At 42.7% G+C, this 24,939-nt stretch overlaps 2 protein-coding genes across 3 annotated transcripts in view; both read left to right on the top strand.

Annotated features, from left to right (window-relative positions):
- The first annotated feature begins 853 nt into the window (after positions 1–853).
- On the top strand, positions 854–4,235 carry LOC306980000 (uncharacterized protein). The gene is made up of 4 exons (XM_079579190.1): positions 854–927; positions 1,732–1,878; positions 2,777–2,920; positions 3,846–4,235. Exons 2-4 carry the CDS (start codon positions 1,740–1,742, stop codon positions 3,974–3,976), a joined length of 414 nt encoding a protein of 137 aa, XP_079435316.1. The 5' UTR covers positions 854–927; positions 1,732–1,739; the 3' UTR covers positions 3,977–4,235.
- A 6,517-nt stretch (positions 4,236–10,752) lies between these two features.
- Positions 10,753–24,939, top strand: part of itga7 (integrin, alpha 7) — a 38,436-nt gene continuing 24,249 nt past the window's right edge. For both annotated transcript variants that reach the window (XM_079578866.1, XM_079578865.1), the window contains exon 1: positions 10,753–11,173. In XM_079578866.1, coding sequence (XP_079434992.1) covers positions 10,980–11,173 — 194 coding nt within the window. In that variant the 5' untranslated portion in view covers positions 10,753–10,979. The remainder of the gene's footprint in view (positions 11,174–24,939) is intronic.

Genomic DNA, 24,939 nt, shown 5'->3' with positions numbered 1-24,939 from the left:
CATAAACCAATGTTACGCAGTGTGCTCTTAATTCTGAAATTACATAGGTTTGTGATTTAAGGGTCAAATAAAAATGTAAATACATAGACATCTGCTTAATAGTATTGATTAAGCACTAATAAATACAACATAATAATACCTGATAATTGATAACAAATGTAATGTAGATCTACTCATTTGTCAGCACAGAAAGGAGAGCACCTGTCCCATGTCACAGTGTGGTGCGCCCTCTTCTGTTTTGTTATGGGATTTGGTGAATAAACATGCTTTCCCAAGTATGTGCCGGGAAATTAAATCGGGACATGGCTACAGCAATGTGCTTTTACATTAAACAACAGGAAATACTATGCTATTACTATACAATTATATATATATATATTTTAACTATTGTTATTTTCATTATTATTGTTTCTGTAATTGTTTGCCTACTGTTATTATTATTATTAATTATTATTATTTATTAATTTATTATTATTATTTATTATTATTATTATTATTATTATTATTATTATTATTATTATTATTATTATTATGTATTATTTATTATTTATTATTTATTATTTATTATTTATTATTTATTATTTATTATTATTATTATTTTATTATTTTATTATTTTATTATTATTATTATTTATCATTTATTATTTATTATGTATTATGTATTATTATTCGCGACCTGTGCAGAGGGAGTGCATGCAGAAGATGGAGAACAGCAGGCCCTCGCAGCAGAGATGAGTCCTGATAAGGAACCGGCTGCGGCTGCGGGACATGTTTGAACCAGCCCGGGGTGGAGCCAACGATGAAGCTGAGTGGCTTTTACCGCAAACGAAGAGAAAGTAAAAAACCCCGCAGCAGCAGCAGCAGCCACAGCAGCACTGGGACAGGAGCTCAGATCTGTCCCTCTTTAACGCGGAGATCCGACTGACGGTGAGTGTGGAGCGTGGAGCAAAGTTAATGTCGCCTGTTTTTCACTTTTTAACGCGACTTATCGGTCAAGGAAACTTGTTGAGCAAGTAAAGTGGCCTCTTTATTCACCTGCTGTTATTTGCCACGTCTTGATTTGTTGCTGTAAAACGTGTGAGGAGTTTGGACGAGGGTGAGTGTAGAAAACTTTACCTTTGTTCAATAGGATGCACTTTTTGATCGACCGACTGTTTGCCATTGTACCTGTAATATCGTCTCAAACCACAAGGTGGAGATTGAGCCACTGAGCTGATCCTGGAGTTATTCAAGGAGCGATTGATTGATTGATTTATTGATACTGATTTTAACACTAGAAATGAAAGGAAATGTACTTTGTCCTCCTTTTGTATATTGCAAACTCAAACGTTTGTGGAGGAAACAGCAGGGATCATATTATAAAACATTTGTAAAACTTTTATGCACTTTCAGGCAATTTGGATGCTACTAATACATAAGGAAAGTTACGAATGAGTTCGGACCACAGCTAACATTTTAATTTAGTGGCTTCCTCTTTCATTGTTAGCAATTTAAAAAAAAAAAACAGGTATAGGGCCTTTAATACAGGTGTTGTATTTGCACTATTTCAGAGGGTTTGCAGAAATGGGTTTGATCAGAGGGCCTGAAATGCAAACAATCTGGAATCTAGGCCTCCCTGAAGGCTTATTTTGGCTTCTGGCTTATTTCATTTGCAGAATTCAACACATTACGGCGTATTGAATTATAAAGGCACTGAGTTTTAATCAAAATCTTTTCTTACTGTTGCTGTAGGTCCGGTTATGACTACTAACTACGTCATGATCGGGGCCATCTGCGGCTCCATTTTCCAGATCGTGGTCTGCGTGGGGGTCATCAGCGGCTGCGTCGCTCTGTGCTGCTGGTGCCATAAAAAGTGTCGCAAAAGAAACCAAAGACAAAGTAGGAGAGATGTTTTTGACTGTTGCCTTCCCAGTTATTGGTCTTTTCTGCGATGCAAGACATGCCTGTTTTGCTTCAATCACACCTCAAACCCTCACAACTTAACCAGATCATTCTCAATTAAACACCAGGGGCACAAAATGACTCTCTGAAATGGAATCTAAAAACCAACTGTGATAAACAAAGGCACCGTTTTTGGGGGGAGAAATTAGCCAACATCATTGTTAAGTAAGAGTAATAATCAGGTGGGCATTTGCACCTTGAATTTACTGTAGTATTGGACTATTGCACAACAACCTGGTCTGACGATAACTGCACAGTATCCATTGTTTCATAATGATTTTATCACGATAGTGCACACACTCTATTTGAAACTGCTGCAAGGACCAATACAACAACCATGACCACGATTGATTTATTACTATTTATTAAGGCTGTTTTCATTCTAAGCTTCTGCTGTTGTCGCCAATAATATGTGATTAATAATAACACGACTACTTCTACTACAACTAAATCTACTGTTGCAACTACAAGTACTACCTTAAAAACCGATATACTGCAATCTGTGTGACTTCTACAAAACGTCTTGATAATTTCAATTGCTGCCATTGTCTTTACAACTGCTGCATCTGCTGTTGTGTAAGTTCCTTTAGTTCTTCTTCTTATTACTCCCACCCCAGTAGTTCTACTGCCGCCAACACTAAAGCACATCTTCTACTAATTCTACTGCTACTTCTGTAAATGTGTTTAATAAAAACTGCAACTTCTGCTATTGTTACTGCTACTTCTGCAAAGTACTTCCATATTTCTTTTTAAGTTTGTATATGTGTAGTAGTTACTGCTGTAATATACTGTAGTTACTGTCATAATACACCTAACCTGATACTTTGATCTTCAGGTGGGGTAAACGTGGTGTATGTCCCCGCTCCAGCACCACCTGTAGGTTATCAGCCGTCATACCCAAGCTACCATCATTCACCCCCACCAACCTGCGGACCGCCACCCATCCCGACTGCACCCCCACCGTCCTACCAGGAGGCCAGTGAGTGCTTTAAACAGATATTCTCTCTAGAAAAGAGAACGATGATGAGGTTGTGGATCTGTGACATGGTAGTACAGTCAGTGGTATATATACATTTGTATACGTATATATTATTTCATTAAACTAAGTGTGTCCTTGAAGCCAAGTGCTTAACGAAAACATAGCCAAATAAAGTGGCATATATTTTGAGAGGAACAAAGTGTTCGCTTCAGTGGGTGGAATAGTTTGAGAAGAAGGTCAGGTGCTCTTCAGGATCGAAGCGAAAAAGTGTAGGCGCATAAAAGAGTTTGAACAGACAAAACACGTCTGCATGTACATTCAACAAAGGACTTTGAACCGGTTTCAATCACTGGAAAGTTGATGATTTAGTTTCTAGTTGCTGGGGATTTCCTGTTGCAACCAAGACTGCGTGGTAACAACAACAAAAAAACGGAAAGAAGAGAGATGCTGTCAAAAGTGACTACCAGGCCTTGTTCGTAGTTGGAGATGAACACATTTCTAACCTTAGAAGGTTGGACGCATAGATATAAAATAGGCTGTTTACACCGAGAGCAATATATACGCTCCCCAAACAAAAACAAAACATCTCAATAAAAAGCTGAACACACAAAATAAAACTGGCAACAACGGTGTCCAGGGTCTAAAAGTGTGGCCTCATGTTGCCGATATTGCAGAATATTTAAACAGGGAATAGAAATCACTCTTCACGTAATGAAACAGAAATCTGAGAAGTGAGGGAGGAAATATTTTTTGTTTACTAAAATCTTGGCATTTTGATGTGAAAAACAAAGACAAAAAGATCAGCAAATTAAAAGACCTTTCCCACTCGACAATATTTGTGTTGGTCAAGCTTTAAAAAGTAGACATTTTGTGTTTTAATTTTCACTTTTACAGTTTTTTTTCCCCTTTCTTTTGTCTCTCGTAGCTTCCCCCGGTCTCTTCCCCCTGGACGTGTCTCAAACACCCCTGATGTACTCCAGCCCTCCACAGTCGGACCCAAACTCACAACAGCCGTTTAACCCGGCCTTCTGTCCCCCCAAATACGACCACACATAAGTCTCTGTGCTGCAACACTCCAACCCAAAGTATGTAAAGTGCACTGATGTGTAGACACCTGCGGTTCAAAGACGAGGGCTTCTTCTTGTGGTAGTTGTTACGTGACTGGTCCTAGTCCTGGTTTAGTCCTAGTTCATTCAAGACAGTACCTGCAACATATTTATTTATGGGACCTCATTTTTGAAACGCTAATGTGCATTTAAGTTGCTGTTTTTATGTCGACCACAAGATGTTGCTGTTATTCCATACTGTATTTAATGTGAAAGGGCTTGTGCTGCAGGGTTACTGTGCTGTTGAGGAATGTCATGCGAATAAAATATTTTGTTATAATGCTTGCTTGTGTTTATTGAGATATTCATCAAAGGCTGGATGTGGAAGGAAGGCAAAAAAATAATTGAATCTTGTGCACAGTGGGAGGAAAAAGTGAGTACACTGTTTTCAATAACTCACATTTCTGCCTAAATTTGTCCTGTGGTCTGATCTTTATTCAAATCATAAGAATGAGTAAACAGTGTCTGCTTAGACTAAAACTAATACCACCCATTTGACCATATTTTTATTGGCCATTAAGTAAACATTCACAGGACAGGGAGGAGTAAGTAAGTACACCGCCTGAATCTCACTGAACTGCGGCGGTTTTGTAAAGAGGTTCAAGATTTATCCTGATCCTTGTGAGCGTCTAATAAACAAAAGATTTAATGCAGGGGTTCACTTACTTATTCACATGCTATTGTGAATGTCACAGGTTTTTTCTGCAAAATATCATGATAAACAAAACAGCCCCACACCATGATTCTCCCAGCTCCATGCTTCACTGTGGGGATAAGGTCTTGATGCTGATGTGCTGATCCATTTGTCCTCCACACATGACGTTGTGTGTTCCTCTCAAAATATTCAACTTTGTTCAACAGTCCACAGTATGTTTTTTTCCAGTAGTGCAGTGGAGAATCCAAGAACTCTTTTTCAAACCAAAGTGGAATATTTTGAGAGGAACACACAACGTCATGACAAATGGATCAGCTGTTTTGTAGCCTCGAGGCCTGGACAATGTGCTATCATCAATAGAAAAATGTATTTACAAGTTTATGGCGATATTTTGCAGAATAACCTGAGACATCAGCGCGTGAATAAGTGAGTACACCCCTGTATTATTGCTGCAATCACTGTTGCAGATTAGACGCACACAACGACCAGGACCATTCCGCTTAACAAAACTGATGGAGTTCAGTGAGATTCAGGTTTCAGTCTACACCTGGCCTCTGCTCTAGTGCTCGAGGCCTGCTCCTGTGCAGCCATGATGAGCCTCTGTGCTGTCCTTCAGTCGAGCTCTGTCTGGCCATTGGTAGGATTCCCTGATATTCACCACTTCAGTTATGTTTCGGTTGTACTTCCCGTTAGGGGCTTGTCCTCCCATGATGGAACCTCCAGTACTTAAAACAAACCTCTTCCTCATCCACAGTGATGGTGAGGCTCTTCAGTTGTACTGCAGCCGTATTTATAGACAACATTGTTTCCCATCGTCATCCTACAGATTTAACAATTATTATGAAATCCATTTTATACAGTGCTTTTCAAGCCGCTCAGACACAAATTGAAACACACATGTAATAACCCAGGTAGCATATCCTGCTCGGGACCATTCCCCCATTTAATCCCATAATAACCAGGAGCACTCTCTTTGGTCCTACATCCATTAATCAATACAGTATTAGTGCTGAGGCAGCAATCTGTGAGCTGAAAGGGGAGATGACCCTCACCATGTGAACACAGCTGGTTTAAAATAGCCTTATCCTTGAAACGTGGCTAAGCCTGCTAATGAGAGCGCTCCTCCTGAAGACCCGCCCATGTGGGAATACATTGTTACACTAAGAATAAGAAAAAAATGTTTTTGGGTGTTGGCTTTGGTCCCAAGATGCAATTAAGCTGCTTTCAAAGCCATCTTGTAGACCCTTCTTCAGATTTGTATTGGTTTCCTTAAACGCCCATCCATGTATTTTTAAGAAGGAACTTTACTGATGTCACAGAGGAGAAATTCAGCTGTTAAACGAAACAGCGTTCTTACAAAAGAGGCCAACGTTTCTGTCCGTTGTCATCCTCACATGTGTGTGGCGATCACCACAACCAGCCATGAGGAACCCCCCTCGATACGGATGAAATGTTGTTAATCCAGTTGTTTTTAATGTTAGGAGATGGAGTAAAAGAAAAGCTTACATAAGAAACTATAACAAAACAAAAGCAAAAGAGAGCTTCAGGAACAAGCTGTGCCGTCATTTTTGTTTAGTCAGCATTCATCAGGGTGGCGACTGGCTAGTCAGGTTATTCATGTTTTAGCAGAGTGAAGTGAGGCTGTATGCACCCAAAGGAAAGACATTTTGTGAGTGTGAGCCTTTCTGGTGTTGCTCTGGTCGTGATGTTCCACATAAAAAACAAAACAAACAAACACTGAACCCAACAGCAACACATGCCATCTTTGTTTATCTTGTGCATCTTATTTTTAGATCCGTGTGTGATAACAGTTTCCACTATCACTCATCGTGGACATTTGGGCATCTGCTTTATTTCCTGTTGTCCTGCAAAGGGTCTTATCAGCACAAATACACTTTCGGTTATTTCACAGTAATCATTTCATAGTGTTTGTTTGGAGTAAAACTCACAGTCAGAAGAATTATAAAGTTTTGGGAGGAAAAAATGCAACGTCCGAGGCATTCTGATGGTGTAGAGCATTGGGGCCACATATGTGTCTATGATATGAAGGGCGACGCACCTACGGTCAGTGCAGGGAAACAATTTAGATTTTAACGCTGAAACCACATCTTTATTTGGGACTGGAAGCTGAATGCAGCTCTTTCTCACATTAAAATGTTAGTTATGAGGATAGAATCATCTGTAATTATTACAATTGCAGTAAAACGTGTTGTCTCCGGTGATGTGTGCCAACTCAGCAAGAAGGATAATCGTTGTCTACACGGTGACGTCTCAACATAGCAACAGCATGACAACAGTCTCCAAATGAGTGGCACGTCTGCATTGTTCAAGGTAAAACATTGTTCAAGGTAAAACATTGTTCAAGGTAAAACATTGTTCAAGGTAAAACATTGTTCAAGGTAAAACATTGTTCAAGGTAAAACATTGTTCAAGGTAAAACATTGTTCAAGGTAAAGATTTTGGCACTTGAACAATGATGTAAAGATGTTGGATGAGAACCCTTTTTAAAATCACATTACCATGGAGACGAGCTGGAGACGTACGCTCCTGGTAAAGCTACGGTCATGTCTGTGGAGAGCTGAGGAGAGCTGAGGAGAGCTGAGGAGAGCTGAGGAGAGCTGAGGAGAGCTGAGGAGAGCTGAGGAGAGCTGAGGAGAGCTGTGGAGAGCTGAGGAGAGCTGTGGAGAGCTGTGGAGAGCTGAGGAGAGCTGAGGAGAGCTGAGGAGAGCTGAGGAGAGCTGAGGAGAGCTGAGAGCTGAGGAGAGCTGAGGAGAGCTGAGGAGAGCTGACAGCTGAGGAGAGCTGAGGAGAGCTGAGGAGAGCTGAGAGCTGAGGAGAGCTGAGAGCTGAGGAGAGCTGAGGAGAGCTGAGGAGAGCTGAGAGCTGAGGAGAGCTGAGGAGAGCTGAGGAGAGCTGAGGAGAGCTGAGGAGAGCTGAGGAGAGCTGAGGAGAGCTGAGAGCTGAGGAGAGCTGAGGAGAGCTGAGGAGAGCTGAGAGCTGAGGAGAGCTGAGGAGAGCTGAGGAGAGCTGAGGAGAGCTGAGGAGAGCTGAGGAGAGCTGAGAGCTGAGGAGAGCTGAGGAGAGCTGAGGAGAGCTGAGAGCTGAGGAGAGCTGAGGAGAGCTGAGAGCTGAGGAGAGCTGAGGAGAGCTGAGAGCTGAGGAGAGCTGAGAGCTGAGGAGAGCTGAGGAGAGCTGAGGAGAGCTGAGAGCTGAGGAGAGCTGAGGAGAGCTGAGAGCTGAGGAGAGCTGAGGAGAGGTGGGAGCTGAGGAGAGCTGAGGAGAGCTGAGGAGAGCTGAGGAGAGCTGAGGAGAGCTGAGGAGAGCTGAGAGCTGAGGAGAGCTGAGGAGAGCTGAGAGCTGAGGAGAGCTGAGGAGAGCTGAGGAGAGCTGAGAGCTGTGGAGAGCTGAGGAGAGCTGAGGAGAGCTGAGGAGAGCTGAGAGCTGAGGAGAGCTGAGGAGAGCTGAGGAGAGCTGAGGAGAGCTGAGGAGAGCTGAGGAGAGCTGAGCCGCTCACAGCAGAAGCACATGTTTGTTTCCACATTCATTTTATACTCACTACTGCCACCTCAGGTCATACGTGTAACTGCAGGTTCTTTATTAAGCTCGTGCAATGAAGGCACTTCAGACAGACAGGATTTTAGAGGCAGCTGTGGTGAACAGGTCTGAGCTCATTCTACACATGAGGACATGGAGGAACATGTAGGGGGAGGAAAATGCTTAATTTTAACATTTTTAAATAAAAAAATAAAAGTATAGTCCCTTTAAGTAAATTCTACACGGTGTAGCTTTAAACCAGTACCTTTATGACTGCCGACAGTTTCATTGTTCCAATGCCACACTGTGGCCACTAGGGGCTGCACAAATGTGACTTTTCCGAAGAGCGACGGGGTGAGTGTAGCAGGAAAACCAGCAATGGGTGGAAAAAACATAAATCAATCGTAAGTCATTTTCAAATTTTGGCCCCGTAATTAAACTTCATGAATGAAATTTTATCTTTGACAAAAAATACTTGAAAGTGCTTGAATGATCAGATATTGTTGTTATTTTGAAAAGGTTTGGATTAGTCTTGAAATAAGATCGCTAAACTAAGCGTTCCATTGGCAATCTTATTTTCTCAAAATCAGCATTTCAAGCCCTTTTTCTTAGATAAAAGGTTTGTTTTTTTCAATTTGACTAATTTATACACACCAACATGGTGTTATTTATCCGTTTCTGTGTTAAAAGGGAATAACGTTTTTGTTTTTTTACCCCAGGTGTCTGGTGCAGATCACATGAGAGGAATATGAAGCTTTTTAGTCACTGACACTGGTGAGTTCAGACACTAATCTGTTTTAATCCTTGTTCCTCAAAATGTTCGGTGCAGAATCACAGTAAGTGAAAGTATGCTGTTATTTGGCTTTTTAAATACATATCTCCCGTTTTATGCACAAAACAACACATTTACTTGAAAAGTCCTGTTGGAGCAAGTGCTGTAAATGACTATTAGTGTCGGCGCCCTCTGCTGGCAATAAACTATTGTTAAACTCTTAATAATAAAGCAATCTATAGCCGCGATAGATGACAGATGTTTATGTCTCATAAGGACTTTAACACCTGAAATGATCTGGTGAAGGTTGGTTGGGATGTATTAAAGGCTTCGCACATCGGGGTTTTGTAGATTATATACTCTTTAGATGATCCTCCTGGGCCTGTGGGGACATGGTAGTACCCCGCCATGTTTGCAGTATGTGTGGTTTATGGCATTAACAGTTGAGGTGGCAGCTGCTTTTTGCTGCGTAAACCTGTAAAGTTGTCCATTAGGACCTTGCAAGTGTTTCTGCACACAGTTTTTTCCAAAGCCCAGGTCAGAGATTAGGAGTCTGCAGTAACTTGTGTGTGTAGAACTGTGAGAGATATATAAAAGTATTCAACTGCAACTCTTCATCCCAGGGGTATGTGAATTACACTTACTCCGGAAGTTTTGAAACTCTGATGCTGATACTAAGGATGGGCCTGGCGTGTCCCTGGTTCAGTGTCATGGCTTCTTACTCACATCATAAACATACTAGAAAAATGCTGAGATACATATTTATTATTTTCTATTATCTCTGTTCTCTCATGGCTCCTGATTTCCCTCCACTGTCCCCTGTCCAGAGCAGCCAAAGGTCAGTAAGAGAGTTTCATGGGTCAGTGTGTGCATTCGGACTCTCTTTGTCCCCGGGATTCATTCCAGATCACTGCCGTCGAATCCACTGTCAGGGAGGAGTGAGAAAACGAGCCGACAGTTTGACAATTTTAACTACATAAAAGGTGATTCAGCTCCTTTGTCAACACCGAAATCAAGAGTGTTGTTTTGAAGTAGACGCTAAGAGCAGCACACGGGAAGTTATTGTGGATTTGAATTGATCATCTCTTAGAGTTCATTTTGTCCCATTGTGAAGCCAGTGCCTCGCCTGCACTGCACTGTCCAGAGGATTCATCCCCTGATCTTGATCCAAGGTCTCGGTGAGGACTCACCTGTCGGGTTAACCTTGTGTGTATTTTCAGGTTGATGGGAGGATCCGTAATCCCCAGTCGAAACACACCCAGACACAGGGAGAAGATGCAAAACTCCAAAACAGAGGGACCCCCCCCCCCCCCCCCCCCCGGAAAGTAATGCCACACATTTTGCTTTCATATCTTTGTGTACGTTGAAGTCCAATTTTCTTTCAATTAAAAAAAAAAGAAAAAAGGCAGGTCCCTATCTTGTTAAGTGGGTAATGCATATTTAACAGAACAAAACAGCGTGGCATCTCCCCCCCCCCCCCCCCCCCCCGAACTTCCCTCTATTCTCTATTCAACAGGCTCCAAAGTATCTTGACAACCTCGGCTGGTATTTTGGCATGCGTCCCTTGAGTGTTGATGTCAGCTGAGATGGGACTGACTATGAGGGAGAGGGGAGAGGGAAAGAGCTTAAAGCACAGGGGGGGGGGGGCGTTCTTCTACTGTCGGGATGGGGGGGCGGAGCAGTCTATTCAAAGCACTTGTCCTATGTCTCTCTCTCTTGCTCCACCAGAGGAGGAGGAGGAGGAGGAGGAGGGGGAAGGCGCGCACATGCACATTGTAGCCACATTTCTCTCACAGTAAAAGCTCGCAGACTGACAGGAGCAAACGGACCCTCACCACCGGAGCTTGCACCAGGGGGGGGCAAATTTGGGACGCCAGAGCTAAGATTTTTTGTATCATTTTGTTTTCCCCATTTCTGCACAGGATCGAACTTGCCCAACAGGGACCACATTTGCACTGCCTGTCCCGTCCCCCCCTCCTCCCCACTTTGACTATGGCAGCCCGAACGGGACAACCTGTGTCACCTCTAAAGTGGACTGTCATTTTGTGTTGTGCGTTTTGGGGACAGGCGGCGCGGGGCTTCAATTTGGATACGGACCACAAGCTGGCCAAGTACGGGGACAGGGGGACGTTTTTCGGGTTCTCCCTGGCGCTCCATCAGCAAGTCACGCCGGAGCCGCAGAGCTGGTGAGTGCGGGACTGCGACACTGGGGGCTGTCCCATGTGTCCTAACTTACTCCTCAGTGGGTGTGAGCGCAGAGTTGGTTAAGCTCGATCCTGCTACTGTTCATAACATACTTTTCTCTGGTTCTCGCAGTACTCGTGATAAACAAATGTCCTTAAAGTCAGATATCTTTGTTCATGCAGAACATTGGAGTACACCTTGGCTTGCTCTCTCTGGTTGAATATTTTGGTGCTGTTGATTCATCATTTTTAACACTAATGGAGCTTACATTAGAGGCCTAAATACTGGCTGGACTATTCGAAACTTTACAACATAATAACATGTAGCATTAAACACTCAGTTGGTTATTTGTATTCCAGCTATTTTGCATATTTACACACTGCCTTTACTGTAATATCTACCCATAAACTTCTCATCCTGAACTAGTTCTGGCTCTTTGAAGTCACTGCTAAGACTTACATTTGTTTGCATATAATTGCAGTTTGTTCTTACTCCATACAAATGCCATGGGGTTAGGATTAATCACATGCCATTAGATAAATTATGCGTCTGTCCTGTTTTAATGTAATTACCATGATTACTATGTTATTACAATTAAGTTAGGTATGTTTTTTTCCACATTGTACTACCGTGGTTTAACCTCTTAACCCCCACCTGAACCGACCCGACCTTATCCAGTTTGGCATTACCCAAAGCAAAAAGAAGTGATTCAAAAAAAGCAACAATAAAGTGACAAAAAAGCAACAAAAACATGACGTAAAGTGATGAAAATGCAACAAAAAGATCCATTTAGATCAGTTTGGTAGCTTTCAAATGAGCCGTTTCTCTGGCCTATAGGCTGTCAAATTTCCAGTCGAGAAGTTTTTCGATTTGGTTGAAGCTGAACTGAAGAAAATGTGCTCGGTTAAGGCGGAGGGTGAGACGTTAAAGTAAAGTGCTGCCATTTTTTGATTGCCAGGTACAAAATTAATCCCCTTCCCATGACGTTTTCCTGTTATCTATGCCATTTGTAGGACTTTTAAAGCCTTCAAAAGATAAAAATATTGCTTTGGATAGTTCATTGTTTTCACCATCCTAGCCCATATATTTCTACATGCAGTTGTAGCCACGAATACGGAGCGTCCAAACCCAGCGTCCACTGCAGGCACCTTGCACTGTCCACTGTAGTGTTTGTCTATGGGACAGTTCGGGATCAGCTGTTGTGTGACTAGAATACACATTAGGTCCAGGGCTCCGATCTTCCAAAGGCATAAATAAATGATGCCTCGAGTCAGATCTGCTGCTTGTAAATACTTTCTGCAAATAGGAAGTGCCCTCAATTTACCTTCTCTGCAGCGCTCAGTATTTATGAGGGAACACGGCGAGATGCATCTCATGACGGGCCGGTAATGACGAAGCAAGTATCGGGTACTTTGTCAAATGGAGGCGTTTTCGTTCTTCCGTTCGACATCATTTTTATGGATTTTTTGCAGGAGTAAAGCAATAACAATCATTTGTAACACTGCACTCTAATTTTGGTGTTTCTTAACAGTATATTTACTTGGGGAGGAATTCTATGCACTAAATAAATGATAATTGATTGAATAAAGTACCTCTGCTGCTGCGACTGCAATTGAGATCTGACGCCTAAATAAAGCTCAACTCTAGGATGGCAAACTATTTTTATTATGAAATCCAGTCAGATTACAGGGTTGGCAACTGATGAATGTAAAAGCAGGCCCTCTTGACCAAAGGTTGAAGGTTACATTTCGACTTGCATGTTGTTGTTGGGCCTCTAAGCAATACCAAAAATGCATTATGTGAGTTTGATGGGGGCAGGATAGGCCATATTTGTAGAACTCCTTCCCTCTTACCTGCAGCCCTGGATACAGCTGCAATGGTTGCCTTCTCTGTCTCACCATTATGCATTAATTATGTTGACAAGTGTTGTAGACCAAACAACAGGTTGACTGACCACATCTCTATCAAGTGTGTACAAATTTGCATAAACCGGTGCATCTTTTCCCCACACTTTTCCACATGCCATCGGCCGCTTATTTACTATGTGTCCGTCACTGGCTCCATATTTAACCATTGGCCGCTCAGTTTACCCTCACCACAGCCGCCCTGACGCCTGCTAACTCCGACAGGATGACCTCAGTATTAGAGGCACAGACTGTCACCCCTTAAAAAACCTGTCCCGGGACACTGCATTCCTGGAACTAATCCCTCAAATATACACCCATTTAGTCAATCTAAAGAGGAGCGAGATCCTTGTGAGAAAATGCTTTCGCCACGCCAGAGTCACCTGCCAGGGGAAAGTCGATAATCGGATGCGCTGAGTGGTTGGAGTGCCTTGAGTGAGTGATGCAGCCTTTACAGTAAGATGTGATATCACTATGGGATAGTCACCACTACAGATTACGGCATTGAAAGTCATAGGATGGGGGATACGGAAACTGAACAAACACTAACCAGTCTTATTTATCTTATTTTATGGTGCCAAATGCATTTTTCTTTCGCAACTTGTTTTAACTATTAACTTCATATGTACACCCCGATACTATATTATTATTGAGCAGCGACCAAATGTTTTTAACTTTTGTAACTTTTGGGGTCCCCTTAAAATGAGATTCTGAACTGACAGTGGGGCTTTCCAGTTTAAATACAGTTCTAAAGACCATTCCCTTGAGAGTGTTGTCTGTGCACACGGCAGCCTTCAGACTTACCATCTCTCGCCTGAGTAATGCAGTTGTTATGTTTTATCTAAACAATGGAGTAATATTTCCACCAAAGTCCAAAGCACTAAATGCACTCCAGTTTGCCTGAAACTCTTGTAATTAGAAGCTTATGACACATCCTTCCTTTGTGTGGTAGAGGATTGCATTTCTATCACCTGTGGCTAACCGTGATCCCTTATTGTCTGTCTGCGCCGACTCATTCAGGGATGAAAATGATATGACCACTTTGATCATCTTTGAGATTACTCACTATAACGCCCGATGATGTAAAAGTGGCTATAAAAAGCGTCTTCGTCATCCTCATGCCATCACCCTGTTAGTTTTTGACAATAACACAAGAGTCATACTTTTGGTGAATATGACCTTTGTTATTTGGCAAGAATGCATTTCCATCCATCTATCCATTTATGTCCTACACTTTAATCCGGGGGTGGGTCACAGAGGCAGCATCTGAGCAGAAATGCAGAGATGCCTAGATGTCCCTATCCATGCACACTTGCTCCGGCTGTTCTGGGGGGACCTTGAGGCGGCACCAGGCCAGCTCAGAGACATAGTCCCTCCAGCGTTCCTCGGTCTTCCCCGGGGCCTCCTTCCAATAGGACATGCCTGGAACACCTCCTGAGGGAGGCATCCAAAACAGATACCTGAGCCACCTCAGCTGGTTCCTCTCAATGTGAGGGAGCAGCGGCTCTACTCCGAGCTCCTCCTGGGTAAATGAGCTCCTCACCCTATCTGTAAGGGGGCGCCCAGCCACCCTTCCATCCACGATCCACCTATGGTCATTACCCAGATCTCATGACCATAGGTGAAAGTAGGAACATCGATCGATATGTAGAGATTTGACTGACGGCATGAAGAAAAAAGATCATATAATCTGTTGGTGAATGACAGATCAGTTTTGGATACTGCTGGTGAAGCATTTTTCAGGTGGTTCCTTTTTTGAGACAGTTTTGTTCATGTTTTTGACTTCTATTGGGTTTGTCCTTGTGCACAGTGGCTCAATGGTTTGGGCTCTTGCTTCACTCTTCACTCTGAGAAAGAGTTTGCCTTTCTGTGTGGAGTTTCCATATTCTCCCCATGCACAATCCTCCACCTCTGTACTCCTGACCAAACGTAGACCAAGATCTGGAGAAGGATCCCCATGGGCATCCACTCCGCCCATATGAATATGTCTTACTCTTGAGGGATTTTTGGTTGTCAGAGAGACCATTGGTGACCAGGCCTCCATCACTGAACCCCTGACCATTGTGGTTCCACTTGAAATGCTTGTCGAGGTTGTCGAGCGCAGTGTAAATCTAGCATGATCATTGTCATGATGGGGGGTTCTGAGTGTACTACTCAAGAGTCTACCCATGTGCAATGACCTTGTTACTGTAAATCCTAACTTGTAACTTGTACTTGGAGTGAAAAGGCTGACGTCGCTGATCTCAATCTCAAACCCTCAAGAACCACCTTGTATTGTCCAGCTCCAGTGTTGTCACAAAGGCACAGAAATGAACTTTGGTGGGGGGATCTTGTGCTGCCAGACGGGTGGATGACACGACAGGCTATTTGAGTCTGAGTTATGCGAGAGTGGGTTATTTATACCGCTATGAGAAGTGCTTCCGCTAATAGTTCAGGACCTGGTGAAGACAGGAAGCCCCTGTGCCTAATCCCTCCAGACACTACTACATAGGAGCCTTTGGAGACACAAGTGGTTGAAACGAATAGTGTACTACTATTTGTGCGTGTACTAGAGGAAGCGATACACAGACCCCCCCTCCTGTTTTCATAGAGCACAATTCAGATTTTGTTTTGGTTTTAATCTGCCTATCACTCGGTCAGAGCTTGATGGAGCTGGACCAATAGGAGGAGTATCTGGTTTTGGTCAAGAGAAGAATGTAGCTGCCTGAAGATTAACCTATTTTAAATACCAAATAAATGTTATGCATCCTATTGTGAGCAAAATACCAAGACTCTAGCACCCCATGTTTCTTTTCCCTTACTAATTTCCTTTTGTCTGTTTTACATGGTTAGACTCATAACAAACTCCTTTATTGCGCTGTTTTTCTGCACTTTTCAATCAACTCAATTTGTAAGCAGACTGATCTTGAGCAGTGACAGGATTTCTCATAGATAACTCTGTGAACCCTTTGTGCACTGACAGAATGTGTGTATGCCCATCATAAATCACACAACATCCATCAATACTCGCCGCATTGACGGCTGACAGCGTGTTCCCTATAGGGGCCCTACTGTAAATTATCCCATTGACATCAATGGGAAACTTGCACATTTAGAGTTATGCAGGCTTAGTTTTGAGGCATGTTTTAGTTTCTTTGAACCTTTCACTGAAGCGTTTTTGCCCAGATGTGCTCATCACAAATCAGCTCATAGTGATTCTCACTATGACGGATTTCTATGTGGCCTATGAAAGACTCGCTTTGTGCTGTATTGAGCCTGCACTCAAACCCTCCGCTCTCTGGTGGTGATTTTGTTCAGATAAAATGCAACAATGCATGGATTTTTTCCATTGAAACAATGTCGGTGTCTATGTCCTCTGCAGTGCACTTCTATGTTGTATTGTGTTCGTTTTGATGAATCACCTACATTTACCGCTATTTTGGTTGAACTGTCTGTTCCCAAACCTCTTATGCCGCGATCCACAAAATTACAAAGACCAATAACTTGTGACCCCCCCACTGTAAATGTAACCATTTACAGTAATTTCAGTTACAAAACATTTACATTTACAGTGATGTTTTATTTGAATAGTATGGATTGATGAGACCGCTGCCACTGTGGGCCAACCTGACCAGCATGTTTTTGAAGGTAAAGGAAACCGTAGCACAAGGCGGAAACCTGGCTGGCTGCCTTCAGTCTCTGATCCTCTGAAACGGTGCAGAGCGTGGTGTCCTGCACTGGTCAGCTCCACCTTGTTCTTCTTCCTCCTGCGCAGCTCCCTCCGCCCCACAACAGTCTTTCACCGTCTTCTGGGAAGAGCTCAGCAGTTAATCTGTTTTCCAGTGAACGTCCATTAGCCAGAACAATAGAATGCATGTGTGGCTTAGCTGTGAGTCTTGCCCGGATAACTCCTTCCTTCCCTTCCTTGTTTCCTGTAGCTCCTCTTGTGATGCCTCCTCTGTGCTGCAGGTGTGGGGGCTCTTGGTGCCTCTTCAGTGTCTCAGAAGAAGACATTTGTAGGTCTCAAATGTCTTTCGCTCATAAGCTAGCTGTTTACTTTTAAAAAACTGCTTCTGTAGGACCATTATGGACTCAAAAGTATCCAGTAAAACAATGTTTTTGCAGTTTGCAGAAAAAGGAAAAAATGCAGCCGTACCGAGAGAGAGAGCGAGGTTGCGGCCTGTTTACACATCGCCATTTCACTAAAATGCGCTGATTTGATTTTGTAAATACAATTTTAAAATGTATTAAAAATATAGTCTTGAAAGCATTTTGCAACCCCCACCTCCTGACACTGACTTTGTGAACAACAACATTAGAGGTAGGGAGATTAAAATACATTCAGGCTAGAATGATCTTTTCTAAATATCTGAATATCAGAAGCCTTCAGTTCAGCCTGCTCGCTGAAGCACTGATGTATATCTTACCATCAGATGTCACGCTCTGCATCGCCTCATTAGCAAAACCATTGATTACCAATACAGCAGCATTTAACCCTTTACGGTTAAATACTTAATCAATACCTGACAGGGCTAGTTATTCAAATTCAGCACTTACAGGTAAAGCCTCAAATGTTCAAGCCTAGATGATTGTCTTCAACTCAGAATATCACCAGTGTTATAATTATTATCTTAAATGTTGGACGTGCAGTGAGTAACTATTGTGTTTTGTGTTTCTACTCCACGGCCCGGTCGTCTCCATGGAGGACCGCTGACTCTAAACCAGAATTTTTGAAGCTGAACAAATCCTGTCACGGCACAAAGTCTTGATTAACACAGTCTTAAAAACAGCAGAGGAGCCAAAGGAGGACAGTTTTGGACGCCCTTCAAAAAGAGACCGACAAGACTGGATTGACAGGTTCCAAAGAGGTCATCTGAGGAGAACCTGAGATTTTGTTTTTGAGATTACAGATTCGGTCAGTAGTTTTAATAATAAAGTCACACGTCACTTTTACTTTTAAACACTATTCATTCACTCTATTCTCCCCTCTATTCCATACTCTAGGCCTCTCCATAACAGTTACATGCCTCAAAATCACAATGAAAAAATGTCGGCGTCTAATTAGCATTTAAATGGAGCTCTAAAGCCGCTCTTTGAACCTCGGCTTAAGATTCTTTTCTTCTCTCCTCTTCTTAATCTAATTCATGATCATCCCTCTGTTACTCTTCAGCCGCTCAAGTGAGTGCCTTGTACATTGCAAAAAAAAAAAAAACAGACTTTGGAGACAATTTATGTGACGGCAGTGTGTGCAAAAACTAGGTCTACCCTTCTACACTCCCACTGTAAGATTCCTCCACGCTCCGTTTGCCCGTGTGGTGTTGGACAATAGCTCGGTGGGACGCGGCGCGGCTGAACCCAAAGCTTTCAGGAATATTAGCCTGCCGACCGCGTGCTGCAGGGAAGGCACTGGACAATGTGCAGCGTCAGGGCTAAAACATGCGGCTTAGAAGCAGAATTTCCCTCAAACTGGCAACTGCAGCTGATAATGCGTTTGGCAAGAAAAATCCTGTGTCACGTTTTCTTGAAGTTAAGGCCATCTTTTCTAGGTTTTTCCTCCTGCATTGTAACGTCTTGTGCATCATGATTTTGCTGAGTTGTGTGAGGATGAAGCTGCTCTGGCTTAGACGGACAGCTGCTTTGGTAAAACAAAATACAAATGGAACAGTGGTTGGCAGCCTCTTTTGACTTCAGCGTATTTGTACCACGCGTCCACTTGTAGAGTCATATCCAATAGCCGGGAAGACGCTCTGATGAGATGGGGGAGGGGCTGGGGGAGTTGCAGGCTGCGGCGGTGAATAAATCATGGCAGGTCTTTGATTAAATGCGTGTGAGAGAAGCACGTGCAAATCCAACGCAGCATTGCAACTACAGTGAAGTTGAATCAATCAGCTGATAGCATCTCCACTCTCCCTGAAACAAGGGAGGCAGGATATTGCAGCAATGGCTGTCTCATCTCACTGTTTTGTGGGACGATAGTGGAGACGAGACAAGATATGAAACCAATATGCGAGTCGGGTTGGTTGCATGCAGATAGACAATGTAGATTGATTGGCTTAAATTGGCTTAATAAATGCAGCGGTGTCGCTGGACCAAAGGGGGAGTGGAATTTGCATATTATTCTTCCTGGATGAGTGTTCTTTGATTTCATGTTTTACTTATTGTATTATTAAAGAGAGGAAAGAAACAAACTACATAATATTATAGTGACTTCAGACACAGGTCGAACATGTTCAGGCTGCTTTACCCATGAACCTAAAACATGACCAGCATAGGCCAAATATCTGGCTAGGTACTGCTGACTACCTGCAGTGTTAACTCAGCATAACTGAGTAAGGTCCCAAGTCATAGCATAATGGTTGAGCACTGCTGGGATGGGTCAAATGCACTTAAGTATATGATAATCTTAAAGGAACTGCTGGGTCATGCCAATTTTAGACTTGAGGAAATCTAGGAAAGTAGGCTATACAGCAGTCAATAACTTCTCAATATGTAATCCCGATACAGAGTTCATGAACCGATACGTATCATGATTCAATTGTATCGCGATAGTGTTCATAATTTTAAGAAAAAAGGATCTTATGGGTGCACAAAATTGAAGGTTTTATTAAGCTGAATAAGCTCATGCAATTTAACCACTCTTGTAAATATAGTGCACAGGCAAAAGTCACAATGATCATTGCTCAGTCTCAACTCTGTGTAAATGCCTTTCCAATGCCATTTACTCTGAATAAGTCCAGGTTTGTCTCTTCATCAATAACTCTGATTGGTTCAAAGCATCAGAGTCACAGTCTAAATGGACATAGAGCATATGACCTTTGAGACACAGGGGTCATAAAGAGACTGTGGTTCCAGCTTGTGCTCATCTGTCTGTGTTGATCCATTTAAGACACAGACTGATCGCACTAACGAAAGAAATCACCATAAATCAGTCAATCGGGTTCAAGACGGCTGCAAATCTTATCGCGGCTTCTCAAACAAGTATTCCGATTTGTGATTCATCCCTGAACGAACTCCAGGTCCCAAATCTGGATAGCTAGGCGGGTTGTGTGAAGAAGAGTCATATTCCAAAATCAATCTGCAGGTTTACTGAGTGAGAGGCGAATGATTTTGCGACTCCGAAACGAAAGAAGACACCAAACTGGACTGCATTACCTAAACCGTGCTATTTGATCCACTCCGCTCATTTACCGTAAACGTGAAAAAAGTCAAGTAAAAGCTCCTGGAATAGAGCTGAAACTGGAGACTGTCAAAAAAAGCCTCGGGACGGATCAATACGTGGATAAGTGGGAGGTGATTGGGACAAGATGGAGGAGTTACAGAGGCGGGGGGGGGGGCTCATTTACTGCTTTACTTGGTCGTATTGTCCTGTTGGGACAGGTGACAGGCTTACATTATTGGGGTTACAATCGGCCTCTTTCCGGTGCCATATTGCTCAGGTCTCTTGTATGCATGACGTATTATTTGACTCTGATGTCTTGTTTTGGGACAGGAAGTTGAATCATGTCCGTTTGTGGAGTAAAAGGATTCCCAGCGGGGTTTGGCGCAGGCTGGCAGCTGCTTTTGTCTGTATTTCAGAGCAATATAAGTCAATGTCTGACCCTTGTTTGTGGCATTAGACGCTGAATCACTGGGTTCAGCTGTTATGTCATGTAAGATGTAAGAAGATCATCAACATTTCCTCTTTGGGGGATTTTGCAGTAGGCAGCTCTTTGTAAGGATAAGACAGTGACACTGAGACAATTTCACCTGGAGCTCCCACTAGAGGCAGCAGTGGGAATGTCTTGGTGAAAACAAACTGAAAATGTGGAGGACAGTTGAGTGTTTTACCATTCACAATACATAACCCAGAAATGACAGATTAACCGGACTATACGGAGTTCAAAAATGTTAAAATTCTGTATTTTCCTCCCCCTACATGTTCCAGCCATGTCCTAATGTGTAGAATGAGCTCAGACCTGTTCACCACAACTGCCTCTAAAAACCTGCACAATCACTGAAAAAGTTGTTAATTCAGGTCCGAAGTGCCGCTCAATATAGCTCAATATAGCAGTTACACTTAAGACCTGAGGTGGCAGTAGTGAGTATAAAATGACCAACTTGCATCTTGTCCCTTTAAGCACTTCAGCAGCAGAAGAAGGAACAGAAATACTCTAAACCGTGTGAATGAAGTGAAATACTTTTCCAGGTATTTTTGAACGAGGGACCAATGTAATGACATGAAATGAACAAGCTATTCCAAGTAGTTCCTAATGACTTTTAACTAATCATTTTAACTTATTAACCCCTGCGTGAACCGAGCACATTTTCTTCAGTGTGGCTTTACCCAAATCTAAAAGTTGAATGAAAGCATAAAAAAGCGACAAAAACAATTCAAGGATGTGTCAAAAAAAGTTACGATCCGTTTTGTAGGTCTTAGCTTTCAAATGAGGCATTACACTATTGCTCTCCAGTTGAGAAGCTTTTAGATTGAAACTGGAGAGAGTGTGCTGGATTCAGTTGGGGGTGAAGAGGTTAATAGTACATATGTTTAGTAGTTGTATGCTTAGTTAATATGTACTTTTCCAGTTGGACGTCTCACTCACGTATAGTCTTACTGCAGCAGAAAAAGGCCTCAGCTGTGTCATTTCCCCTCTTTATGACTTTAACGTGTCACTGTGGACATTTCTGAACAGGTCTGGACCCTGGTCTTCACAGTTGTTGCACACCCTTCACCCCTCTCTCTCTCTGTGTGTGTGGATATAACATGTGTGGAGGGGTCAAAGGTGAAAGTCTGGCCTTAGGATAACAACAAAAGACTAAGGCCGGCCCCACGCTGATCCTCTGCAGCCACCGACCCCGACCCGCTTCCAATGGACTTCAGTGGACAAATGCTGAGGCCAAATACTCCTCACCAACCCCCCACCTGTTACCCCACTGCAGTACACTGATTTGAAATTCGTTTCAGGCACAGCTGGAAAATGTGATACAATTACAAAATACAGTGTTCGCTCCAACACTGAAGCCAAAACGTTCTCACGGCCAGTAACCCTATTATAATGGTTTCAAATCTTCATTTCAGAGTTTAATATAACAACAACACATGAATGTGCCCTTCCTTGTTTTTCCTGCTGCTGCTGCTGCTGCTGCTGCTGCTGCTGCTGCTGCTGCTGCTGCTGCTGCTGCTGCTGCATTCTCTGGCAGCTTGTTTGGAGCATGTGCGCATCACCATTTGTTGTTTGTGACTGATCAAAGAGCTGTCTTTTGAAATCCACAATAATAGTAATGATCCATCTTCAGGTGCACATCAACTAACCATCCATTCATGACTTTTTAGAACTTTTACCATGTTACGATATTCTCTCATACCTGGAGCAGTCTTTCGAGTTGCCATAGCGCATCTTTGACTAATCTTTGAATCTTCACCAGCGCGGCGTATCAAGCAAATGCTTCCCTCACCTCCTCCTCTCCTCACGCTAAACTTAATCCATAAGCCATAAAGTGCAAACACGTTTCACTGTAGCCATATGAGCCTCACTGTCTTTTTTTAACCTCTTTATTGAAGCAGCTGTGCAGCGAAGGGGAGCACGCGGAGCGGAGTGGGAGGGGCTTAAGTTAGCTAACACGGACGATCAAGAAGTGAAACAACTGCATAGTTCGTTGGAACTGTTTTAGATCAATATTGCTTTTTTTAACCAAAAGGTCGTGATAAAGAAACATTTGAGTTTTTTCCCAAATATCTCAAAAACACCCAAAACACCCCCTGTTACGATTCAAACCGGGTCCTGTACATTCCTGAAGCCTTGGCTTTGGGCCTGTTTTACTCGAGTTTTAGTGAATGCTTAATCCTATTCAAAGCAAAGATTAGCACTCAAACTTCCAGCTTTGAGTTCAATGTTTTAGATCAAGGGCCGCCCTCTCTACAACGGCTTCCTATGGTCCCACATCCATTAAGGGGCCCCAGACAAGCCCATTGTGACCAGGTTTTCATTCATCTGATCAGTGCCAATGGTTGATGTCATTGCACTACGACAATGAGGTTTGTTCATTCACAACTCTGTGAATGCTCGGTAGTAAGCGAGGACACCGGGTCATGAGGTCGGATTAGGTGACATATTATACTGAACTATGAAGAGACAAATAAAGTTCTCCCACTAGTGATTGTTAGAGCTATTTCTTTGCCCTGGAACATCCTAACTGTCTGCTTCTCCCATTGTAGTCTATTAAAACTTAGGTATCAGATTATGTTTTTGTAGAAACACTCTTCCATGAACCTTAAAATACCACTTTTGTACCATTTAACAGTGCATAGCTGTAATAGACGGTCAATATAACTTTTGCTTAGTTGTCTGTAAAATGGTTTTGTTCACGTCATTCTCTGGACGAAGTTTGCTGTAGAAACTGTGTTTCATTACATTGTCGGGTCAAGACTAAAACTGGCACATTCCCAGAACAGGCTGCATTGTGCCGCTCCCATAAATGATTTTGTGCGCGAACACTCACAAGCTTTACCCTCAAATCCCAACATTGTGCTGGTGACAGCTCAATGTAAAGGATTTCATTTTTCCCACCGTATTATCCGGAGTATGCCCCTTTGTTGTGTCTCATTGTAAAGACTTTATTGCAATAAGTTAACAAACAATGGACTTCAAAGCTGAAACGACATAACAAAGAAAGAAAGTCCGGGAAATATTACTTCTGAACAAAAGTGCTCATGGGTTTTTATGTAGGTTTTTACCTCTCAGGACCTTTCTGTGCTCTCAGATATGAAATAAACATGTTCAAATCAAATATTGGTTTCTGATATAAAAGTTTGGGGGAAATATTTGAGTTTAAACCTTTTACTGAATCTACCAATTTGCCAAATATATGTGTTAAAAGTTTGAAATCATAGTTTGCTTTGTCTTCCAAATAAAACTTAAAAAAAAGCTGATTGATGGTGAAGTTGCTGCTGTGTTTGACCAAATGCCTCATGGTCACGTCGTGGCTCCTGATGGCGGGGGGAGGACGAGTGGTGCATTGTGGGTACATGGGCCCAGGTGGGGGGAGGTGTCATCAGACTGTGAGAAAATATCAACTCCACTGCACAGTACAGCAGCAGCAGCAGCCGCCGGTGCGAACGGAGGCTCATTGTTGTGTGCCGTGCAGAATCAGAAAACCTTTTAGTGCACTCCCATTTTTCACGCTGGCAGAAGCTTTAATTCTGAAAGCAAAGATAATTCTGACTACATTGTTCATTTCTCATTCTAGAAAACTTCCAAAGCAGGCAACACTTAAGACATACAACTCCATCCTCCATCTTGATCTCAGTTTGTCAGTGGCATCACATGTTTCTTATCTCATCTGTTGCCCCAGTGCTGTCCTGTAGATCCCTGAAATACATTATTCCTCTGATAGCATCTCGTCCTTGGGTCAATAACAGCCCCCATCACAGAACACCTCTACTCGCACCCACCGCTCTGTTATCTGCTGAAGGACAGGGGCGCAGCTGCACCCTTCTGTCTTTCCACTTCTTAAACAAAAAATGATTTGTCTCTGCAGCTCAACTAAACAGATGTAGATAGGCAATTGAAGAACATTGGAATATTTCCATGCATAGGACAACAATGAATGAAGTAAATCTATATGTTTACAAATTATTTGGTAAGTGAGGTAGGTAAAGATAAGACGCTACAGGGTCGACAGGGCTGGTTGTCACAATCTTTGTAGAGTCCACTGCTCATCAACACAACATCCTCAACATACATTCAATGGAAGCTTAAACTCACAAAATAGGTTTTTAAATAAATACTCTCCAAAAGGTACCTGATGTGTCTGCAAAATACTTCAATCAGAACTAAGTAACTCTTGCCCCTAGAGGCCATAAGCGCCACTGCAGGTGTCGTAGCATGTTGCGTTTTTTTATCATT

This window comes from Gobius niger, assembly GCF_951799975.1.
Source record: "Gobius niger genome assembly, chromosome: 20".
Lineage (NCBI taxonomy): Eukaryota > Metazoa > Chordata > Actinopteri > Gobiiformes > Gobiidae > Gobius > Gobius niger.
The sequence above is the reverse complement of the archived record's forward strand: the minus strand, read 5'-3'. Positions and strand labels throughout refer to the sequence as shown.

Excerpts from the sequence above, each read along its gene's own strand:
- LOC306980000 (XM_079579190.1), top strand. The coding sequence starts at position 1,740 with ATGACTACTAACTACGTCATGATCGGGGCCATCTGCGGCTCCATTTTC. Across the intron at positions 1,879-2,776 it reads CAAAAGAAACCAAAGACAAA|GTGGGGTAAACGTGGTGTAT; the intron begins GTAGGAGAGATG and ends TTTGATCTTCAG. Across the intron at positions 2,921-3,845 it reads ACCGTCCTACCAGGAGGCCA|CTTCCCCCGGTCTCTTCCCC; the intron begins GTGAGTGCTTTA and ends TGTCTCTCGTAG.